The following is an 11,798-nucleotide window of genomic DNA, read 5'->3' as shown; positions in this document are numbered from 1 at the left end:
GCAGTGCATATTTTGATGTGACTAGCAGGACAGAAGTAAAGGAATTCGTAATTAACACACCTTATCCAGAGAACCATCCCTGTGGTTATTCCAACTTACCCCTACACTGCCTCATTGATCTGGTGTACTCACTGAATACAACGAAACACCCCTGGTCATCGCCTAGCGTGCCTCTGATCTGGAGGACTCAAACTAAACACAGAGAACAGCGCCTCCGGCTCATCCCTTACGCCTGCTGCATTCTGGGTGGACTCACTAACACAGAGAACACTCCCCTGCGTCATCCTACTGCAACTCTGATCTGCGTGGAAACTCACTAAACAGAGAAACATCCCTGAAAGTCATCACCTACGGCCTACTGATTGGTGCGACGGTCACTAAACAGAGAACATCCCGTGGCTCATTTCGCCTACGCCTTCTGGATCTGGCTGGACTCACTTAGGAACAGAGGAAGGCATCCACTGGTCCATCCCTACGCCTACTGATCTGGGAGGAACTCCACTAAACAGAGAAACATGGTCCCTGGTCATCCGCTACTGCCCTCTGAATCTGAAGGTTGGACTCACTAACAGAGAAACATCCGCTGGTCATCCCTGACGTCGCCTTCTTGATTCTGGTGGACTCACTAAACAGAGAACAGCCCCTGGCTCATCCCTACTGCCTCGTGATCTTGGTGGAGCTCCAGCGAAGAAGCGAGGAGAACGGATGCCGCTGGTCATCCCTACTGACCTACTGCATCTGGTGGACCTTCCACCTAAAGACAGAGAAGCATCCCTGGGCGTCATCCCGACTGCCTACTGAGCTTAGGGTGGCACTCATTAAACAGCAAGAACATCCCGGTCATCCCTACTGCCTCTGATCTGGAGACATCACTAAACAGAGAACATCCGCTGTCATCCTCCTTACGCCTCTACTCTGGTGACTCACTAAGACAGAGAAGAATCCGCTGTCAGTCCACTACTGCCTCTGTAATCTGGAGACGTCACTATACAGAGAACATCCACTGGTCATCGGCCTTATCCTCTATCTGGAGGGACCACTAAACAGAGGAACATCCCTGGTCATCCCTACTGGCCTCTGATCTGGAGGACTCACTAAACAAGCAGAACATCCCTGGTCATCCCTACCTGCACTCTGATCTGGAGGACTTTCACTAAAACAGAGAACAGCCCTGGTCATCCCTGACTGCCTCTAATGCTGAGATGAACTCAACTAAAACAGGAGAAACACCCTGGTGCATCCTACTATCCTCTGATCTGGATCGGACTCACTAAAACAGGAACATCCCTGGTCATCCCTTACTGCCTCTGATCTGAGTGCTCAACTAAAACAGAGAACATCCCTGCGTCATCACCTACTCCTTGATCTGGATGCATGATTTGGACCTCACTAAAACATACTTTTTATTGTTGTCAATTTGTGAAATATCTGCTATCTAAATTAGGAACAGAATGCCGCTCTTTATTGCTTAATTATAAGGAATTTAAAGATTGATTTATACTTTTACTTTTGGATTCTTAAGTATTTATTTTAAAAAACCAAGATTACTAAAGACTTTACTCAAGTAGCTATTTGACGGGGGACTGGAGCGCAGCTTTATCCACTGGTGGGGAGGTGCAGGTTGTGTCGGTATGGTAAGGGGTCGATTTATCTGTACTGTGTTTACTCAAGTTAGATTTTAATCATCTGGCAGGGGAGAGATCAAGTGGTGCGGTGTACTGCCAGGAGGGGTAAGCGTTTGCGACTTGGAATGAGAACCCCACTCATTTATACCTATTATAAGAAAAGAGCATAGGACCAGTATATATTGCTACTAAATCTATTCTCTCTCTTTGTCCCATTCCTCCTCCGCCCTGATAGGCGATGATACTATTTGGTAGAAAACGGTACCCTGGGGTATGTGCGAACGCGGGTAGTAGTTGTAGATTGTTGACAGAGAGATAGATACCCTATAATAGAAAATGACTTCAAGTGAAAAGTTACCCCACGGTAACAATACTGACTTGAGTAAAAGTAAAGATACCTTAATAGAAAATGACTCCAAGTGAAAGTGAAAGTCACCCAGTAAATACTACTTGGAGAAAGTCTATTAGTATTGTGGTTTTTAAGTATACTTAAGTATCAAAGTAAAAGTATAAATCATTTAAAATTCCTTATATTAAAGCAATAAAGTATGCACCATCTTGTTTTTAATTTACGGATAGCCAGGGCATACTTTCAACATAATTTAGACATCATTTACAAACAAAGTATGTTTTTAAGTGAGTCCAGACCAGATCAGAGGCAGTAGGATGACAGGAGTTCGTCTGTTTAGTGAGTCCACCAGATCAGAGCAGAGGGATGACCAGGAGTTCGCTGTTTAGACGTGCCGATCAGGAACGTAAGTAATGACGCGATTTTCGTTAGTGGTCCAACAGAATCAGAGGAGTAGGACTGAACCAGGGGACTTTTGACTCTCAGATAGGATAGATGACCAGATTTCCTGGTTGTAGTCCAACCAGATAGAACAGAGCAGTAAGCGATGACAGGGATCTTACATCGTGTGTTAGTGATCCACCAGTTATCAGAGCAAAACAGTAGGTATGACCAGATGTTCTCTGTTTAGTGAGTCCTCCAGATCAGAGCGAGTAGGATGACCAAGAGGATGATTCTCGTTCTCCAGTAGTCCACCACAATCAGCACAATGCAGTACGGGATACAGCGCATGTCTCCTCTGTTCAGTGCAGCCTCCTTCCCAAGATCAGACCGAGTATAGGGATGACCCAGGGACTGTTACTCTCTGGTTTAGCTGAGTCCTCCAAGTCAGAGCAGTAGGATGACCAGGGAGTGTTCTCTGTAATGGGAGTACACCAGATAGAGAGGCAGTAGGATGACCAGGAGTTCCTCTGTTTAGTGAGTCACACCGATCAGAGGCTCAGTACGCGATGACCAGGGATTTCTCTGTTTAATGACGTCCACCAGCATCAGTAGCCAGTAGGAGACCAGGATGTCTCCTGTTTAGTGAGTCCAACCAGAATCAGAGGCAATAGGCGATGACCAGCGATGCTTCGTCGTTAGTTGTCTCACCAATCAGAGCGTAGTAGGGAATGACCAGGGATGTTTCTCGTGTTTAGTGAGTCCACCAGTCAACAGAGGCAGATAGGGATAGACGGATGCATGGTTCTCTGGTTATATTAGCTGTCCACCAGATCAGAGCAGTAGGATGACAGGCGATAGTTCTCTGTTTAGTGAGTCTCACCAGATCAGAAGGCAGTAGGGATGACCAGGATGTTCTCTGTTGAGTGAAGTCCACCAGAATCAGAGGCGAGTAGGGATGACCAGAGACGCTGTTCTCCTGTTTAGTAGAGTCCTCCAGAGCAAGAGGCAGTAGGGAATGAACCCAGGGTGTTCTCTGTTAGTGAGGTTCCACCCAGAGCAGACCAAGGTGTGGGCTAGTGAGGATGACCAGGCATGTGTCGTCTGGATAAGTCGTGCTTAATTCAGACCTGTATTGTCCTTTCCTGCTAAGCACCGTCAAAATGCACTCAAAAATGTAACGAGTACGTTGTGGGTGTCAGGGTAAATGCTATAGGAGTAAAAAAAGGTACGATTATTTTCTGTTAGGAATGGTAGTGAGAAGTTAAAGTTGTCAAACAATATTAAATAGTAAAGTACAAGGATATCCCCCAAGAATGACTAAGTAGTAACTTTACAACCAGAAGTTTGCATTCCTGCCTGACAGCGACTTACGGCGTGACCAAATACAGATCCAATTACATCTGCTAACATTACCATGGTACAGTTATGGCCATACATTACTTCCCTCAACTACATTTTGACGCCTATCTTTTCTGCAATCAAAGCCCCAGCCATGTGAGATGCTGCACTCGATCAGAGAGCCTGCAGATTGAAATGGCCCAACCTACAGAACCCTGAATTTGTTCTTGAGGGTCTTCTTGATACTACTTGCCGAGCTGCGTTAAGGCAGGGAGACAGGTACTCGATGTTAGTCAGACTCCACACACGCGATTAAAGTGCGTTAGCAGGACAGGAGCAGTTGGAATAACAGTTGGCTTGCCAGAGGACCTGTGGGAGGGGAGAGAATGTGTAGAGAATTGGGTTAGGGTGTCACAATAGAGTAATATACCATTTATTTCCACAATTATTGGTGCTGCAGCTGCGCTCAGATATTGCTCTGTCATGTTCGACCCAAATTTCCCAGCACGCGTTTCAGCAACTATGGTGGATGCCTAACGAATTGCCCAAAAAAATCGCTGAAGTTGGAGACTTTTATTCCCTCACCAACTTTAAACATCTTGCTAATTGAGCAGCCTAAACACGCATCGCTGAGCTGTACATGAGTCCATGCTGTAAACAGGCCCACCCAACCTTTACCTACCTAACATCCCCTTACTGTTGTTATGAATACTGTTGTGCTCTTTTGCACACCCAAGTATCTCTAGCTTGCACATACTCATCTGATGCATTTATCACTCCAGTAGTTAATCTTGCCTTAAAATTGTATGATTTCGCTTGTTTTCCTTTCTCCTATTGTGGGGAGGCCTATTTTTTTATTTGACGCCCTTAACCCCTCATGCCTTTTTGCCACACAAACTGTATGATAGAACCATTTTTTTTTTTCCTACTTGTGTAATTGACTTGTTTATGGTGACTCCATGTGTAACTCTGTGTTGTTGTCTGTTTCACCACTGCTATGCTTTATTCTTGCCCCAGGTCGCAGTTGTAAGATGAGACTTGTTTCTCAACTAGCCTACCCATGGTTAAATAAAGGGTGAAATAGAAAAAAATAATAAAAATAAAAATGCCTAAGAAGGCAGATGAGTACAGGGCTAGCTAGGCTCGGCTCAGCTCAGTACATCAAGGGCCTTTCCACGATCTTAAATAAAGGGTATATTGCGATCACAGCCAGAGTCTGGAGTGAGTTAAGCTCATGCAGTAGAGTATCTGGGTGAGTTAAGGCTCAATTCAGCAGAGTTTCTGGATGAGTAAGACTCATCAAGCAGAAGTTCTGGGTGAGTTTAAGTTCATTCAGTAGAGTTGCTTGGGTGCAGTTAAGCTCAAATGCAGCAGAGTTGCTGGGTGAGTAAGCTCGAAATCAAGCAGAGTAACATGGGATGAGGTTAAAGCTCGATCAGTAGAGCCTCTGGCTGAGTTAAGCTCACCAGTAGACGAACTCTGGGTGAAGTACAGCTTCGATAACAGTTAGAGTTCTGGAGGTAGGTTAAGTTCATACAGGTAGGAAGTTCTGGGGAGTTAAGTCGATCAGCAGAGTGCTCTGGGTAGAGGTTAAGCTCATACAGCAGAGTTCTGCGTGAGTTAAGTTCGATCAGTAGGGAGTTGGCGTGGGTGAGGGTTTAAGTTCATGGTCAGGCAGAGTTCTGGGTGAGTTTAAGTTCCATCAGGTAGAGTTGGCTGTAGAGAAGTTTATCAGTAAGAGCTCTGGTGAGTGGTAAAGGTTCATCCGAGTATTAGAGCTGGCTGGGAGTTTAAGTTCATCAGAATAGAGGTGTCTTGGAGTGAGTGTAATTACATCCAGCAGAGTTCTGGGTGAGTAAGTTCATCAGTAGAAGTTCTGGGTGCAGTTAAGTTTATCAAGTTAGAGCTCTGGTTGAGTTAAGTTCGATCAGCGCAAGAGTTCTAGGGTGAGTTAAGTTCAGATCAGTAGAAGTTATCTGGGAGTTAAGCTCATCAGCAGAGTTACTGGGTGAGTTAAGCGCGGGATCCACGGAGGTTCTGGGTGAGTGGAAGTTCTGATCAGTAGAGTTCTGTGGGAGTTAAGCTCATCAGCGAGGAGCTCTGGGGTGAGATTAGAGCTCATCCAAGCTAGAGCTTCTGGTGAGTTAAGCTCACAGTAGAAGCTCTGGCGTGAGTTAAGTTCCATCACAGAGTTCTGGTGAGTTAAGTTCATCAGCCAGAGTTCTGGGTGAGTTAAAGTTTCATCAGATAGAGTCTGGGTGAGTTAAGCCTCATCAGCAGAGCTCTGGGTGAGATTTAAGCTCATCAAGGTGAGAGCGTCTGGGTGAAGTTAAGCTCATCAGTAGAGCTCTGGGTGAGTAAGGGTCATCCAGCAAGAGTAAATCTGGGTGAAGTTAACGTTCAGCAGCAGCAGTCTCTTAACGGCGTGAGTAAGTGCAGGCAGCAGAGAGTTGCTTGGGTGAGGTTAATGCGGAATCCAGTAGAGCTCGGTTGAAGTTAAATTCATCAGTAGACTAGAGCTCTGGGTGAGTTTAAGTCATCAGTCAATTAAGCAGCTCGTGGGTGCAGTTAAGTTCGGAATCAGCAGAGTTTCTGGGTGAGTTAAGTATCATTGCAGTATGAGCTTCTGGAGTGAGTTAAAATTACGGATCAGCAGGAGGTGGGCTCCAGTGCCCAAACCAGCATAACAGAAGACAAACCGAGGATATGGGTTATGGGGTTATGGGGTAAAGACCAGTTCCTGTTATTGGTATATGTTGTTCAGTAGCCGTCTGTTTGGATGGTGGTACTGTCGTAACAACATCCCTTATGTTTGGAATTTCACAGTGCACAGCGCCAAACCAGTAGCCCTTATTGGTCTTAGAGATCCACAAGTGGCCTTAGTTAATTAACGTTGTCTTCTACAAAGTTCACAAGGCTCCAATTTATTGTTCGCATAAGAGGTAATATCGAAAAGGTGAAGCGCTAGAATGTAAGCTTTCAGATTCCGTCAGAGAGCCTTCACAATGATGTAACGGTTGATCGCGTTGTGGCAGAGAGTGGTATTCACCAGACTTCTTTTTTTTACCGAATGAGATTGAAAATGCTCCTGCTGCCTTCGTAGTCGCTCATGACCTCACCTAGAAGCTCTGTGTAATTTAAAAAATCAACTACAGAAACTTAGTCAGAACTGTGTCAAGACTGACAGAGAGCGAGGTGAAACACATGCAGTCGTGCCAAAAGTGACAAGACTAGACAAAGCAACATCAACACGAGGCCCAATCAATGGAATTGTATCAACCCCCTTACAAAAATGTCCATTAATTATAATCCACAAAATAGTTCACATTTTCCTGTTACTGCAGGGCCATGCCTGGTATGTTCCTACTGTAAGAAACGGGTCAAATTAAGATTCTACATCTGTAAGGTCTAAATCTTCAACGGGTTAAACTGATTAAACCCAGTCTAGGAGTCTTTGGGTCAGCAAGGCAGCCAGCCAGACATAGCGCTATGTGTCTGACTGTGCTACAGTCTCTCTACCTACAGTGCAACTACACGATACGGATGGTTAACAATCAATGGCCCGGTCCGATCCGTCTGTAATCAGCCCTGGGACACAGGAAGTGTTTTAAGTGGAGATAAACCACGTGTAGATGTTGCAGTAGTAGAGTAATCCACAAGTAAAAACACTGTTGCAAGGCTCATAGTTAAATTGACTTAGTGTTTATACAATAGTCAATGCATGGCCATTATGTTGACTAGTTGAAATTAGTTAGTCTTCAATTCAGACCAAGAGTTAACTGTAGTTAACGTTAATTACAGAACTTTGAAATCAGTACAGGGTATCGATCGTTCACAATTTAGCCGTTGTCTTAATTGAAAACAAGTCATGTTGTACAATTTGCTTCTTGAATCTGAGAAATGTATGGCATACTGTATATGTTGTCTATCTTTTATATATTGACACTGGTGTCTCCTGTGTTCTTCTTCTGCTGTAGGAGTACACAGACTGTGTCTGTACAGCTGACAGCCGGGGTACTGCCCGCCCCGGACCATGCCCCAACCAATGTCCTCACTTCCTGCTTCCTGTCATGTTCCTCATCTCTCTGGCCGGGTTGATCGCCTCCCTAACACACAACCCCATCTATATGATGGTCCTCAGGTAACCTCTCTCTCTCTAACACACAACCCCATCTATATGATGGTCCTCAGGTAACCTCTCTCTCTCTGACACACAACCCCATCTATATGATGGAATAGATTTTGATTTGTTTAACACTTTTTTGGGGGGGTTACTACATGATTCCATATGTGTTATTTCATAGTGTTGATGTCTTCACTATTATTCTACAATGTAGAAAATAGTAAAAAATAAAGAAAAACCCTTGAATGAGTAGGTGTGTCCAAACTTTTGACTGGTACTGAATATATGATGGTCCTCAGCTAAATAATGTCTGGATAAAGTGTAATTTAATTTAATTGTTCATTATAATTTGATTTGATGTGGAATACTCCTCATAAGTAGCACAAAGACCATAGAGAAGAAAACAATGAACATGTTTAACATATTTAACATATTTAAGCTAAAACATTATAATTTTTAAAAATGTAATCTATCTTTCTTTGCTTGAATTGTTTCAGAACTGTTCCCCATGAAGACAAATCCTTTGCCATAGGAGTCCAGTTTCTGCTCATGAGAGTGCTTGGTAAGTGTCCTCTTTTAGATGTCTTCTTTATAAAGACAGATGTTGCTAAAACAACACACAATGGAATATAATGATATATCAAATCCACCGCTCCAGGATATGACCCGTCTTCTAGGATATGACCCGGCTTTATCATCCGTCAATGTAGTGTTACAGTGCCCTCTAGTGGATGACAACTGATGTGAACTATATTGAAATGCCGTTATTTTCTAAGAACAGTGTTAATGTTTAGAGTTATGTCTAAGATAATGTCCATATTATTGTATTATAATAGCCTGGTTACTAGCCCTGTTCAACATGACCATCCCCAGCTCCTGTATATAATATTAAATAGCCTGGTTACTAGCCCTGTTCAACATGACCGTCCTCAGCTCCTGTATATAATATAATATAATATTAAATAGCCTGGTTACCAGCCCTGTTCAACATGACCATCCCCAGCTCCTGTATATAATATTAAATAGCCTGGTTACCAGCCCTGTCAACAGACCTCCCCACTCTGAATAATATAATATAATATTAAAAGAGCCTTGCGTTACAAGCCCTGTTCAACATGACCATACTAAACTCCTGTATATAATATTAAATAGCCTGGTTACCAGCCCTGTTCAACATGACCACCCTCAACTCCTGTATATAATATTAAATAGCCTGGTTACCAGCCCTGTTCAACATGACCATCCTCAGATCCTGTATATAATGTGATGTATTGTGTGATCCTCCTCTATTCTAGCCTGGTTACCAGCCCCAGCCCTGTTCGGCATTGTCATCGACAGCTCCTGTATCTGGTGGAAACAGGCCTGTACCAGCCGGCTGGGCTGTGGTTACTATGACAATAACATCCTGAGGAACAGGTAAGAACAATGTCTGATGTAACTATTGTCACGCCTCATTCATACAAGTTAGAATGACTAATTGATTAATGTATTGCTTGATTGATTGGTTGGTGATTGGTTGGTTGACTGGATTGGTTGACTGATTGGTTGGTTGACTGATTGGTTGATTGATTGGTTGGTGATTGGTTGGTTGACTGATTGGTTGATTGATTTATTGGTGGTTGGTTGACTGATTGATTGATTGATTGGTTGGTGATTGGTTGGTTGGTTGACTGATTGGTTGATTGGTTGGTTGGTGATTGGTTGGATGACTGATTGGTTGGTGATTGGTTGATTGATTGGTTGGTTGACTGGATTGGTTGACTGATTGGTTGATTGATTGGTTGGTTGGTTGACTGGATTGGTTGACTGATTGGTTGATTGATTTCCCTGCAGGTACCTGGGTCTACAGGTGGGAATGTGATATTTACAGTCATGCTAAACTAGCTCTAACCCTCCTGCCTTATCGTATCTCTACAGGTACCTGGGTCTACAGGTGGGCTTCAAGGTGATGGGGATCTTCCTGCTTGGGGTGGTGGGCTGGAAGGTCCTGAGGACCAGGGAGTACAGCCTGGAGAAGAGGCCTGATGGACCACTCTGATCTGGGATACAACTGACCTCCCTGGCTCCCCACTCTGTTCTCTCTCTCCCATCTCACTGTAAAGAGTAGTCTCAGGCCCACTACTGTTCCTTTCGACAGTCTGCTGAGGTTTCTGTCTGAATGTGCTCTCCTTTACCCACCTGATCCACCTATCCTGTCTCACATGAGAGAAGAGACTCAACCTATCAACTGCCAGTGGGCAAAGTCCACTATGCCTTTCAACCATAGAATGTTTCAACGGTCTGCTTAACGTATTCTCAAACCCAGCTGATCCTCCTGTTGGAGTAACCTCAGCACTGAAGGACACTCCAGCTCTGGTAAAGATACTATAACCCTCATGCAGGACATTATAGCTCCCATTCGACTATCCTACACTCCTACAGTATCCCCACACGAGGAAGTTGGTTCAATATCCCCACTCGAGGAAGTTGGTTCAATATCCCCACACGAGGAAGTTGGTTCAATATCCCCACACGGGGAAGTTGGTTCAATATCCCCACACGAGGAAGTTGGTTCAATATCCCCACACGAGGAAGTTGGTTCAATATCCCCACACGAGGAAGTTGGTTCAATATCCCCACACGGGGAAGTTGGTTCAATATCCCCACACGGACCCACACGAGGAGAGTTGGTTCAATATCCCCACCGGGAAGTGGTTCAAATCCCCACACGATGGAAGAAATGGTTCAGTATCCCCACACGAGGAAGTTGGTTCAATATCCCCACACGAGGAAGTTGTCAATATCCCCACACGAGAAGTTGGTTCAATATCCTACACGAGGACTTGTTCAATATCCCCACACGGGAAGTTGGTTCAATATCCCCACACGATGGATGGAAGTGGTTCAATATCCCCCACACGAGGAAGTTGGTTCAATATCCCCACACAGGAAGTTGTTCAATATCCCCACACGAGGAAGTTGGTTCAATATCCCCACACGGGGAAGTTGTTTCAATATCCCCACACGGATGGATGAATTGGTTCATAATCCCCCACGGGGAATTGCGTTCAAATATCCCACACGGGTAAGTTGGTTCAATATATCCCCACACGAGCGAAGTGGTTCAATAATCCCCACACGAGGAAGTTGGTTCAATATCCCCACACGAGGAAGTTGGTTCAATATCCCCACACGAGGAAGTTGGTTCAATATCCCACACGGATGGATGAAGTGGGGGCAATACCCACACGGGAAGTTGGTGCAATATCCCCACACGGGGAAGTTGTTCAATATCCCCACACGGGAAGTTGGTTCAATATCCCCACACGGGGAAGTTGTTCAATATCCCCACAACGGGGAAGTTGGTTCAATATCCCCACACGGGGAAGTTGGTTCAATATCCCCACACGGGAAGTCTTGGTCTTCAAATACCCACCGGGAAAGTTGGTTCAATATCCCACACGGGGAAAGTTGGTTCAAGATATCCCTACAGGGGAAGGGGTTCAGTATCCCCACACGGGGAAGGGGTTCAGTTATCCCTACAAGGGGGAAGGGATTCAGTATCCCTACACGGGGAAGGGGGTTCAGTATCCTACACGGGGAAGGGGTTCAGTATCCCCCACACGGGAAGGTTCAGTATCCCTACACGGGGAAGGGGTTCAGTACCTACACGGGGAAGGGGGTTCAGTATCCCCACAGGGAAGGGGTTCAGTATCCCTACACGGGGGAAGGGGGTTCAGTATCCCTACACGGGAGGAGGTTCAGTATCCCTACACGGGGAAGGGTTCAGTATCCCTACACGGGGGAAGGGGTTCAGTATCCCTACAACGGAAGGGGGTTCAGTATCCACACAGGGGAAGGGGTTCAGTATCCCTACACGGGGAAGGGTTCAGTATCACCACAGGGGAAGGGGGTTCAGTATCCCTACAGGAAGGGGGTTCAGTATCCCCACAGGGGAAGGGGGTTCAGTTATCCACAGGGGGAAGGGTTCAGTATCCCT

The 11,798-nt window shown here is 45.1% G+C and overlaps 1 protein-coding gene across 1 annotated transcript in view; it reads left to right on the top strand.

Moving 5' to 3' along the window:
- LOC112074299 (solute carrier organic anion transporter family member 2A1-like) overlaps positions 1-10,464 on the top strand; it is a 32,155-nt gene extending 21,691 nt beyond the window's left edge. The window contains exons 5-8 of the mRNA XM_070440462.1: positions 7,674-7,837; positions 8,317-8,381; positions 9,115-9,235; positions 9,737-10,464. Of these exons, the coding sequence (XP_070296563.1) occupies positions 7,674-7,837; positions 8,317-8,381; positions 9,115-9,235; positions 9,737-9,857 (471 nt within the window). The 3' untranslated portion in view covers positions 9,858-10,464. The remainder of the gene's footprint in view (positions 1-7,673; positions 7,838-8,316; positions 8,382-9,114; positions 9,236-9,736) is intronic.
- The last annotated feature ends 1,334 nt before the right edge of the window (positions 10,465-11,798 follow it).

Source organism: Salvelinus sp. IW2-2015, unplaced genomic scaffold, assembly GCF_002910315.2.
Source record: "Salvelinus sp. IW2-2015 unplaced genomic scaffold, ASM291031v2 Un_scaffold2566, whole genome shotgun sequence".
NCBI lineage: Eukaryota > Metazoa > Chordata > Actinopteri > Salmoniformes > Salmonidae > Salvelinus > Salvelinus sp. IW2-2015.
The sequence above is the reverse complement of the archived record's forward strand: the minus strand, read 5'-3'. Positions and strand labels throughout refer to the sequence as shown.